The 24,097-nt window shown below is 46.6% G+C and overlaps 1 protein-coding gene and 1 non-coding gene across 7 annotated transcripts in view; both read right to left on the reverse strand.

Annotated features, from left to right (window-relative positions):
* Nucleotides 1–24,097, reverse strand: part of ABCA3 (ATP binding cassette subfamily A member 3) — a 49,871-nt gene that overhangs the window by 10,050 nt on the left and 15,724 nt on the right. For 5 of the 6 annotated variants that reach the window (XM_054589434.1, XM_054589433.1, XM_054589435.1 and 2 more), the window contains 15 exons: nucleotides 22,503–22,762; nucleotides 20,022–20,138; nucleotides 19,609–19,729; nucleotides 16,734–16,907; nucleotides 13,629–13,810; nucleotides 11,310–11,450; nucleotides 10,618–10,747; nucleotides 10,261–10,415; nucleotides 9,859–10,014; nucleotides 9,345–9,555; nucleotides 8,247–8,397; nucleotides 6,216–6,314; nucleotides 5,163–5,349; nucleotides 4,095–4,398; nucleotides 2,529–2,802 (listed from right to left, as the gene is read on the reverse strand). In XM_054589434.1, the coding sequence (XP_054445409.1) occupies nucleotides 2,529–2,802; nucleotides 4,095–4,398; nucleotides 5,163–5,349; nucleotides 6,216–6,314; nucleotides 8,247–8,397; nucleotides 9,345–9,555; nucleotides 9,859–10,014; nucleotides 10,261–10,415; nucleotides 10,618–10,747; nucleotides 11,310–11,450; nucleotides 13,629–13,810; nucleotides 16,734–16,907; nucleotides 19,609–19,729; nucleotides 20,022–20,138; nucleotides 22,503–22,762 (2,662 nt within the window). The remainder of the gene's footprint in view (nucleotides 1–2,528; nucleotides 2,803–4,094; nucleotides 4,399–5,162; nucleotides 5,350–6,215; nucleotides 6,315–8,246; nucleotides 8,398–9,344; nucleotides 9,556–9,858; nucleotides 10,015–10,260; nucleotides 10,416–10,617; nucleotides 10,748–11,309; nucleotides 11,451–13,628; nucleotides 13,811–16,733; nucleotides 16,908–19,608; nucleotides 19,730–20,021; nucleotides 20,139–22,502; nucleotides 22,763–24,097) is intronic. The other variant, XM_054589438.1, reaches the window with a different exon arrangement.
* LOC129083972 (U6 spliceosomal RNA) lies at nucleotides 15,109–15,215 on the reverse strand. Its single transcript, XR_008530537.1, has one exon. It is a non-coding gene; the product is annotated as a U6 spliceosomal RNA (small nuclear RNA).

The following is a 24,097-nucleotide window of genomic DNA, read 5'->3' on the forward strand; positions in this document are numbered from 1 at the left end:
AATGTTTCTCTCTCACATTGATGCTTCTCTCTCTCTCTCTCTCTCCCCCCAAATCAATAAACATATCCTCAGGTGAGGATTAAAAAGAAAAAAAAAAAGAACTACTGTATGATCCAGCAATTTCTCTTGAGTATTTATATGAAGGAAACAAAAACACTAACTCAAAAAGATATCTGGACCCCCAAGTTCATAGCAGCATTATTTATAATAGCCAAGACATGGAAACAACTAAGTGTCCAACAATGGATGAATGGATAAAGAAAATGTAATATACATATCAGAATATTATTCAGCCATAACAAAGATAAAATTTGCCATTTGTGACAACATGAATAGATCCCAAGGGATTATGCTAAGTGAAGTAAGTTAGACAGAGAAAGACAATTACTGTATGATCTCACTTATATGAGGACTCTCATAAAAAAAAACAAACAACAAACTAGCCCTGACTGGTGTGGGTCAGTGGATTGGGCATCATCTTACAAATCCAGAGGTCACTGGTTTGATTCCCAGTCAGGGCACATGCGTGGGTTGTGGGCCAGGTCCCTGGCTGGGGGAGTGTGAGAGGCAACCAATTGATGTTTCTTTCCTCTCTTTCTCTCTCCTCTCTCTCTAAAAAATTAAATAAAATCTTTTAAAAAATTAACGGAACTCATAGATTGGTGGTTGCCAGAGGTGAGGTATGGGCAAAATGGGTGAAGGGGGTCAAAAGGTATAAACTTCTGGTTATAAAATATTTGTTATGAAAATGTAATGTACAGCATAGTGATCATAGTTAATAAAACTGTATTATATATATTTTTAAATCCTCAGCTGAAGATATGTTTTTATTGATTTTAGAGAGAGAAAAAGGGAAAAGGAGGGAGAAACATCTATCAGTTGTCTTCTGCACATGCACTGACCAGAGATTGAACCCACAACCCTTCGGTGCATGGGACAACACTCCAACCAACTGAGCCACGTGGCCAGGGTGTATTATGTAAAGATGCTAAGAGAGTAAATATTAAAAGTTCTTATCATGCCCTGGCTGGTGGGGCTCAGTGGATTGAGTGCTGGCCTGCAAACCAAAGGGTCGCTGGTTCGATTCCCAGTCAGGGCACATGCCTGGGTTGCAGGCCAGGTCCCCAGTTGAGTGCTCACGAGAGGCAACCACACATTGATGTTTTTCTCCCTCTCTTTCACCCTCCTTTCCCCTCTAAAAATAAATAAATAAAATCTGTTAAAAAAGTTATTATAATTGTTAGACTTATTGTGGTGTTCATTTCTCAATACATTATCAAATCATGATGTTGTACACTTGAAACTAATTTAATGTTATATGTCAATTACCTTAAAAATTATATTGTGATGATGGCTCCATGATTCTGTGAATATACTAACAATCATATAATTGTATACTACAAACAGAGATATTGTATGGTAGGTGAATTATATCTGCTAAGCTGTTAAAACAAAACAAAAAACTCCTGCTGCCTCGTCCACTCTTGGAACCTGCTCAGCCGGACCTCGGTCTCCTAGTTTGGAGCCCACTAGGAGGCAGCTGCTACCTCTTGATGTCCCTAGCACAGCCCGTGCCTATAGCCGCTGACAACCCTGCCCAGATTTGAAGGCCCCCTCCCTGCCTCTCCCTGATGCCTCATGTCTCAATCAAGGGGAAGCTCCTCCCCAGCACTTTGCGTATCATTTCGAAGTCCTGCCATCTGCTCCATTACAGGTATTTATCTTTGTGCTTATCTGTTTCTGGTGTACCACCAAGGAGAACCAAATGACTGCCACTGTGTCTCTTCTTTTGGGGTAGAAGTGGGAGGGTGCCGAGGAAGAAGACATAGCAATGTCCAGGGCACAGCCTAGAATGGGGAATGGATGGAGATGAACCCACTCCCACATTAGTTAGTTGCCCTGAAGTGGAGTGATTGCTCTGAAATTAACTGACTTTCTTAGCTTCCTCTGGATGGTCCCAGAGTTTTGGGGGCTCCGTGACAGGGATGAGGGAGAGCCCTACACACATGAAGGCACCACAAGTGCTAAGGAGAGAGACCTCCTGGGCTCCCTGACTTGAGGATGTCAAGGGCTGGAACACTTGATCTTGCTGTGTTTTGCTGTCCTCACTCACGCACACAGCCAGGCACTGCCCTGAGAATGAGTGTGTGCTGGGCTTCCCTGGGGACAGTAGCTGGCTGGGGCTCGGTGCAGATTTGGGAAGAGGACACAGCCACACTCTAAATCTTCAGGGGCTCCCTACAGGGACCTCAGTGTATGTGGGATAGAGTCTCACCAGTTTATCTGCTATCTAAGAAAAGGGTGATATGACGGCTGAGACAGATGTGGGGTGAGGGTCCCCCAGCCAAGAACCAGAAGCTTCCTGAGGGCAGAAATTACGCTTTATCCACCTTCATGGCCCTTGGTGGTCTCCGGCAGTGCCAAGGTGGTCTGTTCTGATGAACGGTCCTGACAGGAGGGGGCAGGGGCCCGATCTGATGAGGATGGGGTCCTGCCAGGGGACAGGGATGGCAGGGCAGTGCACGTACTCGTTGAACTGGTCCTTGGCGGCCTGCAATGCGCTCCGGGGCTGGGGGTAGTTGGAGACTGTGATGGAGGCCCGAGGGCCACACAGTAGCTTGAATAGGAGGTTGTCCACAATGGCTAGTGCGGTGGCCGGGGAGTGGTATGCCTGATTGTTGAACAAGGCGGTGACGACTGTCCGTTCGCTGACATCTCTGAAGGACGCTGCCACCAGGCACCTCTCGTTAAAACCTCCCCCTTCCACTGAGGCCCTGAAAATCAGGAACTCCTCCAGGTCACCTGCAGAGCAATGGCAGAGTCAGCAGAGTGGACGACTGACCTCCACAGCCTACACTCTGGGGAGCTCTGAAGGCCTGAGGAACCGTGGGAGGAGCACACCACACACACAGATACCGTCACCAGCTGTTTCATCTTGCTCACAGGCTCACTGCTCTGGCCTTGCCTCTCACTCAGCTGTAAAATGGGTACTGTGATGACACTTACACTGCAGGACCCAAGGGTCAGCGAGGGGATAGGGACACGTCAGTGAATCTTAGTATTGATATTGACAATGGCTTCCATTAAGGCCTTTTGTCATTACCTAAGCAATAAGGTTAGGTGTCTTTAAGTACAGCATAATAAAACCACGTAGTGAGGTGGTCAGAAACGAAAGGCCCCACACTCAATGAGGGAGCAGGAGTTTAACCTTTTAGATGGACTCAGTCCAGGGCGTCTGTGGCAGCGTCCTGAATCTCCTAGACCACTGTGCACTGTGAGAGCCCCACAATCTTTGGACCAGTCTGGGTGACAGCACGGAAACAGGCTGGGGGGCACTTGGGCCAACAAAGAGGGGCACCTACCAGAACTTCAATAGGGCTAGTCAGGGTCACAGTCACTGGCAGAGCCAAGCGGGGACCCTGGGCTGCAGGAGCTCCTGCCCAGTGCAGCGCCCAGGGCAGTGCCAGGCCATTCCAGGCTGCCTATACGTTCAGATAGAGAGGAACCTGATTCCTGCCAAGATTTTGCGACCATTCAGTGCGCTGAATCTCAAAGTAGCTGCCCAGGAAGAGAAGTGGGAGGGAAGCAGTAAGAGGAGAAAACCCTCAAGCACAGTCCACGTGAGCAGAGTGATGCCAGCTCTAAACCCAGGGCAGTGTCCAGCTGCTAGCACTTGGGAATGTGAGACAGTTTTGGTTTTAGGACGATGGAGGAAAACACTGTGTCACATTAAAGCATATTGTGACCAGCCTAGTAAACAAAGAAGAGGCTACATAAAGATCGCAGAAGTTTCACATTTCGTTTGGTCCTAAATATACAACTATGGGAAATGACCACTGGACAAAATTTAGCCCTAGAGATGCTATCTTGTGTCTTCTTCTGACTCAGTGCAACAATCTTCTCCCTCAGGGAAGACCTGGCCATGTCTGGAGGCCTTTTCAGTTGTCATGACAGGGTGGGGGTAGGAGAGCCGGGGTCCTAGAGTGCACAGGGCAGAGAAGAACTCACCACCCGAAATGTCTACAGTGCCCCGGTTGAAAAGCTGGGCTCCGACAGCACAGCTCGGGTCCGGAGACCCCGGGTATGCCCCTTACCCAGCACTTCACGAGGCTCCTGGCCCTCAGCCTGCAGCATGTCCTTCAAATGCTCAGACAGCTGCTGATCCAGACGAGAGGTCCCGGGAACTGAGAAAGGCACAACGGTTCTGCCGTACTCGCCCAAGGTCAGCTTCAGGATGGGGTCGTCAAAGATCTCGGAGGAGTAGTTGATGGCCAGGAGGGCCAGGGTAATGCACATCACAGGGACCAGGACCTGGGCTGCCAACATCTTCCACTCCCGCCAGCTATATGAGGCCTTCTTCAGGAACATGGCCAAGAACTGCTGGCAGTGGAGGGTGAACTGCAGCAGAGGGGACAAGGTGACATGGCTGCCATTCAGGAGCCAGCATCTGACCAGCAGCAGGCGTGGTTCCCATGTGAGCCTGACATTTGTGCCCTGGGGCCCCTCCCTGGTGAATGATATGCAGGACCCGTCCCTGCAGGTCCTGATGTGGGCCTCAGGGGGTCTTGCAACAACCATGGAGGCAGGGCAGGCACTGTTTCCTTGTCACAGGACATTAGCAGACTGGCTGTGGTCCCACAGCTCCCCTGCCAAGGCTTCTGACTACCCCTGCTCCTGGTATGAGGACCCCAGCTGTGCTTGTAGACAAACACATGTCCCTCAGCCGCCCGTATTCCCCAACCTCACCCCTTCCCTGTCCTCTTAAGTGCGGGGAGTGTAACAGGGACCAATCCCCAGGTCTGCTACATGCTGGCCATGCAACTGACCTTGGCCCAGGCCTCAGTTTTCTGTCTATAAAATCGGACCAGTGCTGCCTCTACCTCATCAAATGCCAGCACACGCCGAGATCTTGGTGAAGGGAGCACTGTTAACATCACAAGCAAAGATTTGCTCTTATTCCTGAGTGGCCAAGTTAGAACATTAAGAAATTATAACTGCTCAGTAAAAGTGCTCTGAGTTCTCTCTGCCAACGCATGGAAGCATGAACTGTAATCTGCCCTCTTCCTGGCACACTGATCCTCCTGAAGTCCACATCGGCCCTCATGGTGCTTAGAGGGCTCTCAGCCCTCCTGCGCTGCCCCACTCCAGTCCCCAGCTCTCACCCCTGTGTTGAGCTTGATGGCGGTGCATTCCTCCTCGATCAGGGCACCGATGCCGTCAGTTGGGTCCATTGTTCCACACAGGTTGCTGTCCACTGCCCAGTCACTTGCCCTCCTCTCGTGCTGGTACTGCAGGGCAGGCAGCTGGATGGCCTGGATGTCCATGCTGGTGTCTACCAGCTTACCGACCCTGCACCAAAACACACAAGGCCTGGTCATAAAGGAGGGAAGCAGAGGGAGAAAAATGGTGACTGTGAGAGATGCTCAAGTAGAATGCCATCAGCTTCATTGGCTGGTTTGTCCATTCATTCATTCATCAATAAGTATTTCCAGAACACCGACTGTTACAGCCAAGGAAAGTCCAGGAGACAGAGGCCAGCAGACAGGAACCCCGCCCATGGGGATCCCAGTCTCATGTGGAGAATGACCAAGATCAGCATTTATAACGAGGGCTTTCCCGAGGGACAGGAGGAGCTTGGGGCATGATATTTACACTGTTGTTTACATTCACTTATTCTGTTGCCTGCCCTAGGCCGTGGGTCCTCAAGGAAAAACACCTACCTCACATTCTATTTTTGCATTTCTAGTTCTTAGCACTGTATCTGCCAAACAAGCATTCAACAAATGTCTAATACAAGCGTCAGTTGTACCAAGCTCACCCTGCAGTTTTGAGGGTCTGAATGCTAAATTCCACATCTTCGTTATGGACAAAGGCAGGCTCTGGACTGCCATCTAAGCCTGAGAGGAGTTTGGCAAGCCTGTTGCTGCCATGAGGGACCCTAGGGGAAGTGCACATGCTCCCGGTACCATCAGAGCACAGCTGCTCTCCGCTTTGTAAATTGCTGTGCATGTCAGAAACCTCAGTGGGTTTGTGCAAGTGTTAATACCAGAGTCATGATTCGAAGTTGGGGCCTGCTGCAATGCTTCTACCCCAGGCACACGTCCACCATCAGAGGGGGGTTAGAGATGATAATCGAGGGGACCGCCTTATCATTACACTTTTACAAAATCATCCACATTGCTGAGTCCTAGACTAATGGAAACACATTTGCTGACCTTAAGAAGACTTCCTCCATGGTGGTGACAGAGGCCCCAAAGCTGGCGATGCCCAGCTCCTTCTGCTGCTTCTCCAGTTTAGCAAAAAGACTTTCAAACCTGAAAAAAGACCCTGAGTGTTGAGTCCCTTCTCAGTGACTTTCCAGATAATTCATTCCTAAATAATTACTTCAGTGGAGTATGGGGGAGGGGAAAGGAAGTGAGCTCCTTGAAACACCATTTCAAAAAAAAATAAAAGTCAGGTTTTGTTCACTTTTTTTTCTTTTTTTAAATCTCCGTGTAACATCTTGTGAGTACAAAGGCATTCTTTGATAGTATACCCCTATATGAGATCACGAAACCAGCCAAAAGCAATTGGTGAATATTCATTTGATTGCAGGGCAGGGAAAACATTTCTAAAAAGTCACGAGGAAAAAGATATGACCCATTAAATGTAAAGTATCTTCAGGGAAAAAAAAATCCCAGAAGATTAGGCAACAACAAATTAGGAAAAGTTGCAACATATAATACTATAAATGTATTTTTCCTACTTTATGATTTTCTTAACATTTTCTTTTCTCTAGCTTATTGTATTGTATGAATACAGTGTACACATATAATACATACAACAAAAATATGAGTTAACAACCGTTATTAGTTGTTATTAGTAAGGATTCTGGTAAACAGTAAGCTATTAGTTAAGTTTTTGGGGAATCAGAATTTAAATATGGATTTTTTACTTTGTTGGGGGGATGCTGAGAGGGTCAGTGCCCTTAACCCCCACATTGTTCAAGGGTCAACTACATATAAAATACTCTGACTGATAAATGAGCACGAGATAAGAACACACAATATCCAGAAGAGGCAAGGTTTAAAGACCAGCAAGCGATGAATATGTTCAAAGTCCTGCAAGCAGGAATGGAAGAATTATGAAATGCAAATTAAGTATGTGCTATTGTTTTTCACCCATCAAATACACAAATACTAAAAAAATTTACTCAAACCTGACAACCATGGAGAAAATGGACACTCTCGTATCCCGCTGATGAGGAAGCTAAACACACCGTGTTTCTAGAAGGTAGTTTGGTTCTATTTACCCCACTTTTGGGAATCTCCCCTAAGGGGATCACTGGAAATCTGGACAAAGGGTTTTCTAGGGGAATGTTCATTAGCATAATTTTTCTGAAAAATACCATAAGCATATGAAAATACAGATTTTATATATAAATTATGATATAATCGTGTCAGGGAGAACTATGCAGTTATTAAAAACAAATTACTGTATTTTGCCATGTATAAAGTGCACCTACGTGTTTGGCCCAAACTTTCAGGGGAAAAAAATCTTTCGTTTAAATTTTTAAATTCAATTATTTATTTATTTATTTATATTTAGATATTTGTTTTTTGTATTATAAAGAAATTTTAGCATTTATTTTTGAACATATTATGGTACAAGAAATTTTACACAACATATTACAAAACACAAGAACAGATACTAGGTATTTCAGGTACTACCCAGGTATAATGCCTACCCTTATTTTTCCTCAAACATTTGGGCAAAAAAAGTGAGCACTATACATGGCAAAATATGGTACTCAATTGGGCTTGTAAGATTAAATCTGTTTTTAAGATTTATGTCCAAAATTTCAGAATGTGAATCAAGTTTGTTTCTTCACCTCCCCACATTGGTAGTCTACTCTGTTTATGAGGCATGTGTCCATGACCCAAATTCTAAGACCAAGAAGGCATACAAATTCACAATTCCACAGAGAACTCTGGACCAATGCACTACGCTCCCCTTTGATAAGTCAGACACCTTTTGCTGCTGAGGTGCAAGTGATGTTTCTCCTGGCTCCATTGCACAGGGAGGCCTGGCATCCTAGACTTAGCAAGCAGATTCACCATGCAGACTGTCACAGGTCTGGGATCTGAGAGATGCCCACTGGCCTGGCTTGACAGGTACAGGGTAGGTGGTTCTAAGCAAAGAGCCCTGAAGCCCTACTGATCCCCATTCTCGGATCTGTACCCGTGTGTTTTCTCTGAGACACATACCTGTGCGTGCTCTCCTTGGGAAGAATGAATGACAGCTCTGCTCCAGCGCTGCTCTCCAGGGAGGCGTTGGGGATGTGGTGGTGGACCAGCTGGGAGATGCTCTCAGGGTTGCAGTGAGGCTCCTTCACAAGTGTCATGTGGTAGCCTGCACCTGGAACACAGCAGAGCCCCACATGAGGTTGTCTCCTGTGTCTCCTGGCCTACATCATGGCAGACTCATGGGAAAAGGGCTGGAGAGCAGGGGACAGCTGAACCAGAATGAATGCATCCTGGTACTCCTCAGAGCTGTCCTGAGGGTCTTGCTTCCTGCTCCCTACCTGGGAAGAGATGCTGGAAAACTGGGGTGCTGAGCATGATAAGGAGGTAAAACCCACGCCAGACTTCGGAATTCAAGCTCACAGGCTGTGAGAGTACTGTCCCAAGGCCTGTTCTCCTTGCTTTCTCAGTAATGGGACCCCATGATAAAGTCTGTCCTGTCTCGCCTCCACCAGCCTGATGGTGACTACCTTAGGCCACCATGTACTTCACAGGGCTGTATGCTGGCCAGGGGAAGCCACAGAAGGAAGGTATGCAACTCCTAGGCTATCTTGTCCTTCCCACGGACAGAACGTGGATGGGACCTGGCATACTGGACCATGAGCTGCCCTTGGGAAAGGAAGCCATGCCCACGTAACAAAGAGGTCCTGGCTCCACATGTGACCCATCATCCCTGGGCCCTGTTACAGGCCACTTGCTGGTCTGAGAGCTGTAACATTGGCAAACGTGCTTGGCCTCTCCAAGGGCAATGCTGCTCTTGGCAGCCCTGGTTCTCGACTGCTATTCCTTTTGCCATGACTGATTGTCATTCTAGTCAAATCGAGACTATCTACTCCACTTCCCACCCTCTCCATTCTCACAGTCCCCTCTGCCTGGGGCCTTGGATCTCCATCCAGAGGTAGCAGACAGGAAGTCTAGGGAAGGCCTCTCCCTGCCTGATCTCAGGGACACTTAGTGAAAGGTAACAGTGGGCACCTTCCTCAGCACACTGGGTTGGTAACGATGACCCCATATGGAATGGAGGCTGGGCTCTCACCCCGGTTCCTACCCATGGCCACTCACCATATTTCTGTTTGAGGAACAGCGAAGAGCCACAGCACTGCAGCTCTCCCTTGGCCATGATGGCAATGCGGTCCCCGAGTAGGTCAGCCTCATCCATGAAGTGGGTGGTCAGCAGGATGGTACGGTCACTTTTCTGCTGCTGAAGAAGGTCCCAGATGGCCCTCCTGGAGATGGCGTCCATGCCCGAGGTGGGTTCATCCAGCATCAGCACCTGGAGGGCAGAGAAACAGCCTTGTGGAAATGGCAGAGTCACGTTCCAGACCCAGGCTGGCTGTACCACTGGCCCTGTGTGGCTTGAGTTCCACAAAGATGCAGTAGTACTGTCCTCACCAGACTGCCCATTCAGAGTGCCCAGGGCCAACTTCCTGGGCTATGTCTGCACAGTCAGCAGCCATCCCAGGCCACGTGGGAGATAAAAGGTAATACCTCAGGATCCTGTTGCCCCAAGTGTTTGTCCACTGCATATGGGGGCCCTGACCTGTGTCCTTCAGAGGCTGGGCCCACTGCCCTGTACCTTAGAGCCCGCTATGAGGGCGATGCCGATGGACAGCTTGCGCTTCATCCCCCCGCTTAGGAACTTGCACCGGGAGTCCCGCTTGTCCTCCAGACTGAGGATGTGTAGCATCTGTTTGACTTCTTCAGGGCACTTCTGGCGGGACAAACCTTTCAGCTGAAATAGCAGGGTGCAGAGATCTAGCAGGAGGCTTCCCGTGGGGCCATCCAATGAGCCTCTTAGCCTTGGCGTTGTCTCATCTTTCCATGTGCTGACTTCCCTCCCACTTCCCCTCCAAATATATGGGGCAAGTTTTGGTTTGCCAGGAGGCTAATGGCTCAACTGCCTCGGGGACCCAAGCATTCAGGCTAAGAAACAAACATGATGAGGACAACCTCTGAATCCCACCCACTGCCAGCTCACCTGAGCATAGAAATACAGGTGCTCCTTAACTGTTAGGTTGTCAAACAGGACGTCGTGCTGCGGGCACAGGCCCAGGCTCCTACGGATCTGAACCATATCTTGTGAAATTTCGTACCCATTGATATACGCCCGCCCACTCGTCGGGGGAAAAAGACCTAGGGCCAAGGAGAAGACCAAAGGCTTAGGTTCAGCTGAATATCCTGCCGGTCAGCAAGAGGTGTGATGGCCTTGCCATATCCACGCCTCATTACTTCGTGAGGGGCCGCAGCCACATCACTTCGATTTACCCGAGGACCCGCCTGTGAGTGCGTTTGCCACTCACCCTGCTCCTGCCATGGTGGCCATGTGGCCCCTCACCTGTGAGCATGGAGAGGGTAGTGGTCTTTCCTGCACCATTGTGGCCGAGTAGGACAGTAATCTGTCCCTCATACAGGTTCAGGTTCAGGTCTCTGACGGCTGCCCTGTCCTTGTTCCCCACTCTGAATACCTGTAGGAAAGGCAGAGGCCACCCTGGACTTCAGGGGCCTTTAGGAACTTACTCTATGGGTCCCTCCCACTCTCTTCTAGAATAACCACCGAGGGTTTCAGAGGGGACCATGCGCAGCATCACTAGTCAGCAGGTAGAGAGGTGGGAAGTTTCAGAGAGAGTGCTGTGGAGGCCATGCTGGCTCCCGCTGTTCTATGCCTCCTCCAGTCCACCAGGTCTCCACTGTCCCTGGTGTCCGGCATCAAAGGCCTATGAGGCTGAGGCACCACTGTGCAGCCAGCACAGCAAGCATTCACTGCAAAGCAGCTGAGAGGTTAAGCCTCAGCAGTGGCACATGTTACTGACTCAGCCCTGAGTCTCTGCACTGAGCCCTGGGAACCCAGAGTGTGAGTGGTGGCCAGTGCCTGGGAGAGCTGGTCAGAGAACAGCCTCGAGGATTCAGGAGGCAACAGGGCCCGAAGAACAGTCCACCAGCTTGGAGTGGGCCATGGGCAAGGCAGCAGGTCTTATCACCTGTGACTCTGGAGTCCCCCTTCCCTGCCTGTCCCCATAGGTGTGACACCTTGGATATGTGTTTGATCTTGATCCCGGCCACCAGGTCCTCCGGCTCAGCTTCAAAGTACTCTGTCCTGAGGGCTTTCTCAGGGTCATCGTCTTCTTCTTTCCCTAAAACTGTCCTTGGGCGTACGCACCAATAAGAGGGCTAGAATGGAAATCAGATAGGTCTCAGATGGCTAATTCATGCCAGGTTATTGTGTTTGTGGCAAATAGAGCAAAAACTAACTGATATGCTAAACATACACAGCTTCCAGGCCTCAGTCTACCCTCCTACAATGCTGCTGCAGAGGAGACACCGCTTAGAGCCCCAGGGCGGCGCCCACATCCAGCATAGCCCCTCACTCTCTACTCCTAGGGAAGCACTCAGTCCCAGCTTCCCAATCTGCCACATGGCATGATAACTTATTGTCGTATCACATCAACTCAGATGTGACACAAGGGAAAAGCAAACAATGATGTTTAATACAGACAAGTTATTGAATGTTCCAGTCTAGAGTGATGTCAGGGCAGAAAATGAAGGAGGCTGCGTCTCCACATCCCAACTGACCCTTACTCACATTCACGGAAGCTTGTGAACAATGTAGGAGGAGCCAAAGGATCAGGCCTCCCCCAGCTATGAGGAAGCCTCGCCGCCCGCCACCCCCCGCCCCCGCCCCCATCTAGAGGATGACTGTCTAACCCCCTGGCCTATCTAGAGGAAGATGACCCTCTACCCTCTGTCTAGCTATCACACAGACAGGCTGTGCCAGAGGAAAGACTATAAACACAAACTGTATTCACTTTCTACCCTCAAGGGTGGCCTATAGGCATAGATAACACAGGGATGTGGGCAGGGCTACCGGAAAGGTGAGAGCAGGGTCCTGGAGGAGTTTTTCCCAGAAGTAAGCCTTTGAGGGGGACAATTCATTTAACCCATAACTATGTTCCCAGTGCATTTCTGGTATCTGGAATAGTTCTGGCACACCATTAACCGTATGGCTTTAAGCCACACATTTCGTACATTTTGAATGACTATGAATCAGACTGTGTCTTAGAAATCATGGAATGCCACAGTTTAACTGTATTTTTCTTTCTTAATGATAAAGTAATAGTGCCTTGAAGAATTAGTGGTAATTTAGATTTGATCAAATATGTACTGGATACTTGATAAATACCTGTTTAATCAAATAAAGAATGTTGAAGTAGCAACATAACTAACCATCAATAGGGAATTAAACACATGGTAGGACTTCCATGAAATACTGTGCAGTTATTAAAAAAAAATGAAACTGGTTCATAAATATGCATATATTTAAATATAGATATATTGAGCCCTGGCTGGGTACTCAGTTGGTTAGAGTGTCATCCCAATATAACAAGTTTGTGGGTTTGATTCCCGGTCAGGGTACATACAAGAATAAACCAATGAATGCGTAAATAAGTAGACAAACAAATTGATTTTTTTTCCTCTCTCTCATATCAATTATAAAAATTAAAAATTTAAATATAGATGTATTTATAAATAAAACAATTTATAAATATATAAATAAAAGTCTAAAAGTATTTTTACAATGAGTCTTTTTATTTAAAAGCAAATGTATATATGTTATATACCCATTCACATATGCTAGAAGGTAGTCTATGTATAGAAAAAAATCAGCCTGCTAGAGTAGCTGGTGTGGCTCAGTGGATTGAGCACCAGCCTGGGAACCATAGGGTTGCTGGTTCGATTCCCAGTGTAAGGCACATGTCTGGGTTGCAGGCTAGGTCCCCAGCAGGGGGTGCGTGAGATGCAACCACACATTGATGTTTCTCTCCCTCTCTTTCTCCCTTCCCCTCTCTAAAAATAAATACAATCTTTAAAATTAAAAAAAGAAAAAAGAAAAAAAATCAAAAGAACTACACATCAAAATGTCAGCAGTGTTCATCTCCGGGGAGCAGGACTGTGCTGTATATTCCAGCAATGCAATTATTTTTACAAGAAATATTACTTTGTATGCAGAAAACTGAACAAATGACACGAGAGAGAGGCCAAGGGTGAGGGTGTGTCGGTACTGTGGATGGTGGGCCACCGTGAGCTCCTCTCAGACTCTGGAGCGCAGGGGCCATCTCAGGGGGTCAGGTTGTGGGGATGGCCTCAGGGTCCTTATGGACATACTGCTCACCAGTTGAGCACAGGGTAAGGTCCTATATCCTGGCCTGACTAGGCATCGAATGTCAGGGACTGAAGAAGACCCAGAGTGAGTGCTGGGGAAACATGCACCCACCCTGCCCATTACTGGCACCCCTACCCACCCCTGACCCAGGGATGGCCTGTGTGAAGTGCAGGGCCATCAGGACTCACCATGATGAAGAAGTACCAGGGCTGGGGCACACCGAACTGCCCCGGGAAGATGGCTTCCACATACCAGGTCACCAGGCCATAGAGGACGGAGTCAAAAAGCAGCATGCCCAGCACTTGCCCAAAGGAGAAGTCATCGTCCACATTTACGGGACTCAGGAGGTCTCGCCATTGGATGCCTGTGCCTGGAAGACACACCAGGAAATGGGCCTGAAACAGACCTGCAGCTCCCTTCCCTCCTACAACAGCACACATGATGCATCACTGCAAAGTCAGCATGACCTCTCCCTTCCTGCTTTTATAGAGAATCTGATGATTCTCTTCAGGCCTTGAAGACTAAGTTACAAAATCGATATTGCAGAGTCAGCAGAAACTTATTAACTGACTAGAGGGACTCACATTTGATCTGTGACATATATACATAAACACATATCCATATACACAATATACATATACATATACATGTATGTACACACATACACATACATATACATATATGTGATTTGGGGTAAGCCCAACACTGGAACAGTGTGCATTTCATGTAAGTCTTTTTAAAAGCGGTAAAGTATTTTAGACACATAGGAAGATCTATTTAGTAGTGCTCATAGTGTTTTGTCTTCTCTTTGTTTTGCAATAGCACAGTCCAAATCATGCTCGGGGATTCTGTGTAGCCAGAAGACCTTCTGTTGGCTCGAGGATCCCTGATAAAAATGGCTGCTCTCAGGTCTTGATCAATGTTCACCTTGAAATAACTAGAAATTCATATGTTTTAAGATAACTCAGTACAAAACTTTGAAAAATAAGAGGCATTATATAGTTAGATTCTTCTTTGTTAGTGACCTTTAAAAAAGTATTCGAACACTGGAAATAACTGCATTAAAAAAATCTACACTGTACTGCACACAACTAAACATGGAAACACATATTTAAAGCTAAAGTGTTAGAAGACATTGCCAACTGAAGAAAAAAAGTTCTAAGTAAAGATAAAGTCCCATTGAAAAAAAAAAGATAAAGCTACACTGGCCTTGGCCGGGTGGCGCAACTGGTTGGAGCATCATCCCGTACACCAGAAAGGGTGTGAGTTTGATCCGTGATCAGGGCACATACTTAGGTTGTGGGTTCAGTCCTTGCCTGGGAAGCACGTGGGAGGCAACTGATCAATGTTTATCTCTCACATCGATGTTTCTCTCTCTCCCGTCCTCTCTCTTTAAAATCAATAAATATCCTCAGGTGAGGATTTTTTTTTTTTTTTTTAATGGTTGAATGTGGTAAAATTTATTATAGGGTTGTAGTATTCATACAACCTGAATTCCTTACAGCATTTAGCACTTCTACAGTTTTGTGGATTTCACTATACATATATCAGAGATAATCACTGCGTTAGTGAAAATGACTTCTTTATAAAAAATTTCACATATAAGTCATATCTATTACTGGGAACCTAGCAGAAATGCAAAGATGTAACTTTTAAATTCAGGGAAGTAAAAATATGGAACGCTTCACGAATTTGCGTGTCATCCTTGCGCAGGGGCCATGCTAATCTTCTCTGTATCGTTCCAATTTTAGTATATGTGCTGCCGAAGCGAGCACGGATTTTTTTTTTTTTTAAAGCTACATTGAAGGTTTCTGTGGCTGCCCACCTGCCTCTTTACATAGACCTGCCCTCCACCCCAAACAGAAGCTAAAACAATTAGTAATTATATGGTTGGAAGAAACGAGAGCATTCGGCCTGAAAAAAGAGAACATTTGGACAGGGCAGGGCCCAGATGGTCTTAAAATGCACACAGGTCAGTCGTGTAGACGAGAGATTGCATTTTACCTCCTGCTAGTAGAGCCAGAACAACAGGGGCACGATACTAGCACGACACGAGCCTTGCAGAAACTTACCTGCACCCCTTGATCCTTCTCTTGGAAGCAGAGCAAGCAAGACAGGAGGGCCAGTCTGAGCCCATCCACCTCTCCAAGGCCCTTCTGTGCGAGGGGTTTGAGTGATCCGGAAATGAGTGGGCTTTCTCCTAAGAGGTGAGCTCTCCATCTCGGGAGACTTCCCAGTATGTGAGGGGTAAAGGGTTACAGTAGATGCTTTCTCATCACTTTAGAGGAGTAGGCTTGACTCCATCAATTTAAATCTGAGTGGCTACTGCAGGTTTGCAAAGTTAGCCAGAAAAAGGGTATTATTTGATCTTCACGATATTTTAAAAATCAGGAAATTTCACAAAAATCAAGTAAACAATGTACTGGTCTGTGTCTTGTTTTTTTCCCTTGGGCCTCCTCATCCTCATTGTCAATCATTGTAGGTTTTAGGGGACCAGGGAGGGGGGAGATGTTAATTGTACTACTTTACGGAGAACTGGGGGTAGATCAAAACCCACAGACTTTGACAGACAGAGGAAGACAAATGCCATATGATTTCACTTAAATGTGGAATCTTAAAAAACAAGATAGAGGAACAAGCAGAACAGAAACAGACTCATAGACACAGACAACATTTTGATGGTTGACAAATGGGAAGGGGATTTGGGGTATGGGTAAAAAAGGTGAAGCAATTAAGAAATACACATTGGTAGTTACACAACAGTCACGGGAATATAAAATACAGCATAGCCAATAATATTACAATAACTATGGATGGTGTCAGATGGGTACTAGATTGATTATAGTGATCACTTCATAAGTTACATAAATGTCTAATCACTGGGTCGTACATCATAATATAATATTGTACATCAACTGAAATTGAAAAATAAAACATTATTTAAAAAAATAATGGGCTTTGAGACCTTGTGTGTAATCATTCTGAATGCCTCTTGATGCAGGAAGAGACTCAGGGAGTGGGATCTAATTGAGTGGAGTCCCATGTTGGCAGGTGCAGATGCGCACGTCCAGTGCTTTCCTGCAGGAACAGCTGGTTCCAGGCAGGACTTCAAGGGAACTCAAAGCCTGAACTATGCCAGCCAAGTGGTGGATACTGAGGACCTGTCTCCCAAATGCATCACTTGCCTAGATGTCCTGATGTTTCTATTACTGGAGCTGGAGGTGCCTCTGCTTAGACTCTCTCTGGGTGAAATTGAATCAGCAAGGGCAGTTTGTGAAAATGAAAATACTCACCTTTTGCTTCAAATTTTCCAATGAGCTGGGCCCCCATTGCCATGGCGACATTGGACAGGATACAAGAGAAAAGCTTCTGGCTAAGAGTCATCCAGTTGTATCGAGGAGCAACGAAGAAGTAGGGGATGTATGTAAAGAAGTATAGGCAGCCCCCGACGGCTGCTGCCATATTGGCTACAGATGGAGAGGAAAGTACATGTGACGAAATCATGCCAGAAAATGCCCTGAAACAGTGGACATGCCCTATGTCCCAGGGAGGGAGTCTGGTGGCTCACAGGCCCTGGTGCTGGGAAACTCCAGGCTTGGCCTGCAGTCTTTTCTCTTGACAGGGTGCCTGTGCCCTAAGGAATGTGACCCCACCCGGGGCGGCAGGCGCCCTCCTCCTCCCAGGACCACACACTGACTTTCCCAGCCCTCTCCTCTCCTCCAGACTTCACCTCCAGTTGCCTTGACACTGCACACTTGACATGACTAATATTGAACCCGCCGCCCCAGCCTTGCTTCTTGCATGGTCTTCCCCCGCTTCTTTTAAAATTTATTGATTTTACAGAGAGAGGAGTGGGGCAAGGGCAGAGGAGGGGAGAGAAAGAGAGAGAGGGAGAGAGAGAGATCAAGAGATCAATTTGTTGTTCTACTTATTTACACACTCACTGGTTGATTCTTGCATGTGCCCTGACTGGGGATCAAACCCATAACCTTGACGTATCAGGACAGTGCTCTGACTAACTTAGCTACCTGGCTAGGGCCCAATATTCCTCTCCTCATTCACCTGTTCATCCCACAGATACTCGCTGAGTGCCTACTCTGTGCCAGGCCCTGTTTCAGGCCCCAGGGAGACCTGTGTGGCCAAGACAGACAAAGCCCTACCACATCCAAGTTTATATTCCTGTGGGGACACAGAGAGGCAACGATTAAGCAACAAGACAAAGAATGGGGATAAGACATTCTTTGGATCAGGGGCTCCGACTGACCAGGTGGCCAAGGAAAGCTTTGATGAGAAGGTGACACATGGGAAAGACCTGAGAGAGGCGAGGACTGGGTTGTAGAGGTGTGAGGAAAAGAGTGTGGCTTTAGTCCACACTGGCAGCTCTCAAATGCTTTGGTCTTAGGACTCTTTTACTCCCTAAGAATTATTAAGGATGTCAAAGAACTTTTGTTTATGTGGATTACATGTATATATAACAATGTTTACTAAATTAGAAATTAATATTAATGAAATTTAAAGATATTAGATATTTAAGCATAAAAATAATAAACCCATTATAAGTTAACATAAATGTTTTTATGAAAAACAGCTCTTTTTCCCATAATTTAAAGTGCATTGTTACATTTTGGCAAACCTCTGCATGTCTTAGATTACAACTGGATTGTCATATTTGCTTCTGCATTCACTCTGTTGTGTTGCATTGTTTTGGGTGAAGTGAATAAAGAAATCAGCTTCACACAGGTAAGCAGTCAGAAAAGGGAGGGATATTTAATAGCCTTTCAGATATTTGTGGATATTCTTTTTTGACACTATACCATTCAGCAAGTAGTAGTTTCTTAAAGGTTAGGTGCCATGTGGAATGAAACTAACCAATGAACTTTTCATACTGTTACACTAAATCCATTGGTCTAACTTGCACTTTGAGTGGATTAATCTTCTTGCATAATTTTGTAACACGATGCATTGATAATTTTGAAAATATTGCTTACTGAGTTATGCAGATCTAAATGTTTATACATTTTATTATACAGCAGAGGACCTAAGTAGACATTTCTTCAAAAACGACATAGAGATGGTCAACAGACATGTGAAAAGATGCTCAACATCACTGATATCAGGAAAATGCAAATCAAAACCTCCTACCTGTACAAATGGCTATCATCAAAAAGACAACAAGAATGTGTTGGTGAGAATGTAGAGAAAAGGGAACCCTGCACATAGCTCGGAAGAGCGTAAATTAGTGCAGTCACCGTGAAAAACAGTATTGACAATCCTCAAAAAATTAAAAATAAAACCATCACATGACCCAGCAATTCCACTCCCAAGCATTTATCTGAAGACCACAAAACAATTATTTGAAAAGATATATGCACCCCTATGTTCACTGCAGTATTATTTATAATAGCAAAGATATGGAAGCACCCTAAGGGTCCATCAATAGACGAATGGATAAAGATGTGGTACATATATATACCACACATATACATATACAGAGCACATATACACCTATATGTGGTACAAAGGAATATTACTCAGCCATAAAAGGAATGAAATCTTGCTTTTTGAGACAACATGGATGAACCTAGAGAGTATTGTGTTGCATGAAATAAGTTGGACAGAAAGACAAATACCATATGATCTCACTTACACATGGAATCTAAAAAACAAAACAAACAAACAGAAACAAACACAGAGATACAGAGAACAAACTGATGGTTGCCAGAGGGGCGGGGGGTACGGGGAGAGGTGGAAAAGGGGAAGGGGATTAAGAAGTACAAACTTCCCATTATAAAATAAGCCATGAGGATGTAATGCTCATGGCTCATGAGAAAAAGAGTCAATAACATCATTATAACTATATATGGTGACAGATAATTACTAGACTTACTATGGTGATCACTTTGTAAGGTACATAAGTGTTGAATTGTTATGTTGTATACCTGGAACTAATATACCTACTGTATGTCAATTATAATAAAAAATAAATTAAAAAAAAGAATTATTCAGGGATGTGCTTCAACACCCAGAAAATTGAGCCCAAAGGAAGGTACCGAGTACAAAAAAATCCTTCAGTTTCTGGGTTATTTCTATTTATCCTAAATGAAATCGCCCATTTTCTGAGGTTTCACCACCCACAGTTCTCTGTTCCCAGGGGGCAGGAAGACTCACCTTTGCTGAAGAAGGTGCTGACCATGAAGCTGAAGGAGATGGAGGAGATGGCGAAGCAGGCCAGGAAGACCAGCACCAGTGAGGGGTCGCTGTGTGCGAGTACTGCCACGTCCTTCTTCACCTGCATGGTGTGCCGCCCAGATGTCAGCACACAGGTTACAGCAGGGACGGTGGAGACAGTAAATGTTCCGGCCATAAATGAGATGGGTGGGGATTGGCAAAGGGGCTATGCTGAGTGCATGACTGAGAAACCACTGCTCCTCTCTACTGAGCCCAGGCAGACAGACTCCCTTGAAACCTGCAAACGTGGAATCTTGGGGTCTCTGTGGTGGTACTAATGGTGACCTCTGGCTCTCCCATCAACTTGAATGCCATGCTCAGGACATCAGACCCCCTCTCGCAGCCATATTTACCTTGACACAGAAGAGCAGAGTCATGAAAGAGACAGTGACGAGGAGGAAGAGGAAGAAGAGCAGGAACCACGCGGTCCAGTGCAGCCAGCTGCTGAGTCCCATCATGCGCATGTACTCCTGGGGGAAGAGCGGCACGCACTCCGACACTCGCCCTGACACACCCCCTGCTGACACCCCTGTTCCCACTGCCTGCCATACCAGGCCCTGGAGCCTTCCTCACACTGACTTTCCCTAGAGCCTGTGTGTGTATGAGTGTGAGGCAGATATGTGGTGTCATACTCGAGCCAAAAGAGGACATGGGACACCTGGGCCAGAGGCCAGGGGCAGAAAGAGTGAAATACACACTGGCCAGAGGCAGAAGACATGGGTCCCACTGTCATGTCAGCCCTTGACCTTGGGGCATGAGGAATTTTGCCTTAAGTGCTACCCACCTGGGACGCCTTCTCTGCTTCCCAGACAGGACTAGACATCTTCCTCACCCATATGAGCTCCCTTGCTCTCTCCTCAGCCATTACACGCCCCACCCCCTTCACCCCATGCTTCAGTCAGGGCCTGAGGTGGGCATGCATTGTGTTGCCTAAGCTAATGAACTCCTTTGGCAGCCCTTCATTCCTTGTAGCAGCCCCAAACTCCCAGCTTGTGCCTCCCAGTCTTCTCCGGGTGTCCCTGAGTGCCCCTCCAAGAAGCTGTGTGGTGGGGCAGCTGGTGTTGGCGTCCTGAGTCCGAAGAGCAGAGCCTGGCCCCCCCATTGTCTAGTGCCAACCACACTGATATCCTTGCTGCAAGAGTGGCCCCAGGGCGGTCCCAGGATCAACAGCGGCTGTGGGAATGCTTCGGAAGCAAGAGGCACTGTCTCCCCTCCTGCTATTCTGAAATGAGGGTTCCAAACTATTGTGAGGGGCAGAGGCCCCTATAAGAAGGACAGAAGCACATGGATGCTGGGGATAGGCCTTCCTCAAGGGTCCTAGTCAGGCATTAGGAGGTGTGGTGAGGAAACCCTGCTATTCCACTGTCCCAGAATACATAAGACTATGCTGTTCAATACTGCGGCCAGTGGCCACACGAGGCTATTTCAATTGAAATTCATAAAATTGAAAATTCAGCTCCTTAGCTGTGCTAGGCACAAGTGCCCAGTGGTGACAACAGTGGACAACAGACACAGAACATGTCCGTCCATTGTCGTGGTATGTCCCACTGGATAGCGCTAGTCTGGAGGAAGGGACCAGCATAGACTGTCTCTTATAAGCCAGGCACCATGCCAGGCTCTTGATTTTCTAGCTTCTTCTTATGCACAAGTTCATGACATCAGAAAAATGAGAAGATTGGTACAGTGGTCACTCACATACCCACCAGTTAGATCCAATAATCACTTAACATCCTGCCACGTTGGTTTTATCTATGTATCTGTAGGTGTGCATGTGTACAAACATTATTTTCTGAACCATTTCATTGTCCCCTGCTAACTATTTAAACTACAGATTATATTTTATCAATGTTATTTAAGGTGCCCAAGCAGACAGTACCCACCTCACTGGTTCTTCCTGCCCCAGTACTAACAGATTTGGTGCCTCTGAGAATACTCTAAATGTCATTTCATTGGCACTGCAGATATTGCCAAAAAAGGAACTTTAAATAAATCTTGGATACTTCTGGTAATGTCATTGGTATGGATTTACAGGTGACATTATTCATTCAGGTACACTCAGTTAAGTCCATAATATTCTTTTAGAGTGACACTTCATACACCTCTGAATTTCCCATCATATTGTACTTGACAGTCGAGAGCTACAGTTGTCCTTGATCTATTTGCAGAATGAATTTGCCTTCTGCTCAGCCATATATTTAAACATTTTGGCTCACTCTTCATCTAATCTCTAGAGCAGTTCTGTTCAACAGAAACTGCAAGCTCCATACGTAATTTGTAGACTTTATAGGAGCCACAAAGAAAAAGTTAAAAGAAACAAGTAAAATTAAGTTCAGTAATGTATTTGATTTAAAGCAATATGTCCAAAATATTGTCTTTTCAATGTATAATCAACATAGAAAGTACTAATGAGATAGTTTACATTCTTTTTTTTTTTTTTTTTATCACACTAAGGTTTAAACAATCTGGTGTGTGTTTTACACTCTCAGCATGACTTAGCTTAGCCCAGACACACTGCAAATGCTGGAAACCCAAGGGCTCGTGGGTCCCCTGCTGGACAAGGCAGCTCCAGAGCCACCTTCAGTTCTTCGTATACTGCATACAAAATACGGTACTTTCTTACGGTTTTAAAAATTTGGATATACCAGGGCTGGTTTCAAAGAAGCCCTGAAGTAGGCCAGAGCCGCCACGGGCAGCTGCCTCAATCCAAACCGCTCTGTGGCTCCAGCACCCAGGAGCCGCCCAGGCCTGATGACAGGGCCCGGGACACAGCCGCCCCAGCACTGCCTAGAATCAACTTGCCAAAATGTTTTAAAGCCAAATGCAATTACCGTTACCTTCAGTTTCTTCTCCTTTTCCTGCACGACAGCCCTGATGATGGTGAGTGAGGTATAAGTGAAACTCAGCATGAGCAGCAGGGGGAGCTGGTACTGGATGGCGACCAGAAAAGGGTCCGAAATGAAAGGTGGGTACGGGAACCTCTTTGCGATCACGGTGAGCTTCTCAAATAGCTGACGTGTGGAGGCATTTGTGTGGTACTGCATAATGGCTCTGTCCACAGCATGCTGCACAGCCAGGAAGCCTTCTCGGATGTACCCTGAGTATAAAGGCACAGGATGTTCTAGCACATGAGGTCAACGTGTGTTGGAAAAGCTGCTGCATGGCGTGCTCCCATCTCAGAGAGCCATGTGCACTGAGCTGTACTAGGGTCTCCCTGTTGAATGTAGCCGCAGAGTGACGTCACCTGATGCCCTAAGGCCTCCTTCACTCTTCTAGTTTGTAGGCACCTCCAGAATTCCCTGGCTCGTGACCCCTCCCTCCTACTTCCAAGCTAGCCAGGCAGCATCTCTTTGACCCTGGTGCTGCCATCCCATCTTTCTCTGACCCTCTCTTCTGCCTTCCTTGTCCATTTTTAAGGACCTAGTAATTACAAGTGGGTCCACTGGGATAATCGACAATAGTCTGGCTATCTTAAGGCTGGCTGGTTAGCAACTTTAATTCCATCTGCCACCCTGATTCCCCTTTGTGCCATGTGTCCTGACATATTCACAGGTTCTGGGAATTAGGACGTGGACATCTTTGGAGTGCCCTGACTCTGCCAAGCACTGAGAGCTCTGCCGTCGAGTTACCATCTTAAAAGGAGGCAGACACCATGGCCGTAAGACCTTTTTATACCTTGTGGTTTCTCCATGCTGGTCCTTTTTGACCCCCTCAAAGTGGTTCGAACTAAAATTCTGAAAATGTAAAGGGCCTGGGAGGAGTGGCAGACTGGGGATACGGTATTCTAGTCCAGAGCTAAACTTGGGAGAGACGGAGCCTAAGGAAGGAGTCGGTATGGCTTCGGGAGAGAACAAGGCAGCCTGATCTGCTGAAGTCTGAGCCTGGGAAACAGAGAGGGGACATGGGTGCAAGTCTGGATGGTGTAGACACCCTCACTTATAAAATACAGTGACATTTAGAAGATCTGATGCTCTGTAACACAGAACTGCCTGGGTTCCAGCCTCTAGAAAAGAGAAAAGCAATATGCCAACCATGCCGCTACATAGGGTTATCATACCTGTATGTTTCTACTGTTTCCCTTAGGTTTAAGTCTTTTTATGATTGTGACAGTAGTAGGTGCTCAGTTAAGGCCACCCATTGTTGTGCTGGGTAGGGGTTTGGTTCTCATCTTTACAACAAAGCTGCAGAGGAGCTAACAATATCCCCACTGAACAGATGGAACCACCGAGGCCCAGGCAGTTGAGCCACACAGCTGGTGGCAGGGCAAAGCTGAAGTGGGACCGTGGCCTCTTTGGCTTCAAAGCCAGTATCTTTTCACATCACACCACCTACCCCATGAAATATCTTGCTCATACACTGTTCTCCTGAAAGGCTTTGCTGTGTTACCACGCGTTCTTCATCATCATGACCTGTGTGGCTGGCTGCTCAACAC

Source organism: Pteronotus mesoamericanus, unplaced genomic scaffold, assembly GCF_021234165.1.
Source record: "Pteronotus mesoamericanus isolate MK-2021 breed Mesoamerican mustached bat unplaced genomic scaffold, CSHL_Meso_final scaffold_167, whole genome shotgun sequence".
NCBI classification, from domain to species: Eukaryota; Metazoa; Chordata; class Mammalia; order Chiroptera; family Mormoopidae; genus Pteronotus; species Pteronotus mesoamericanus.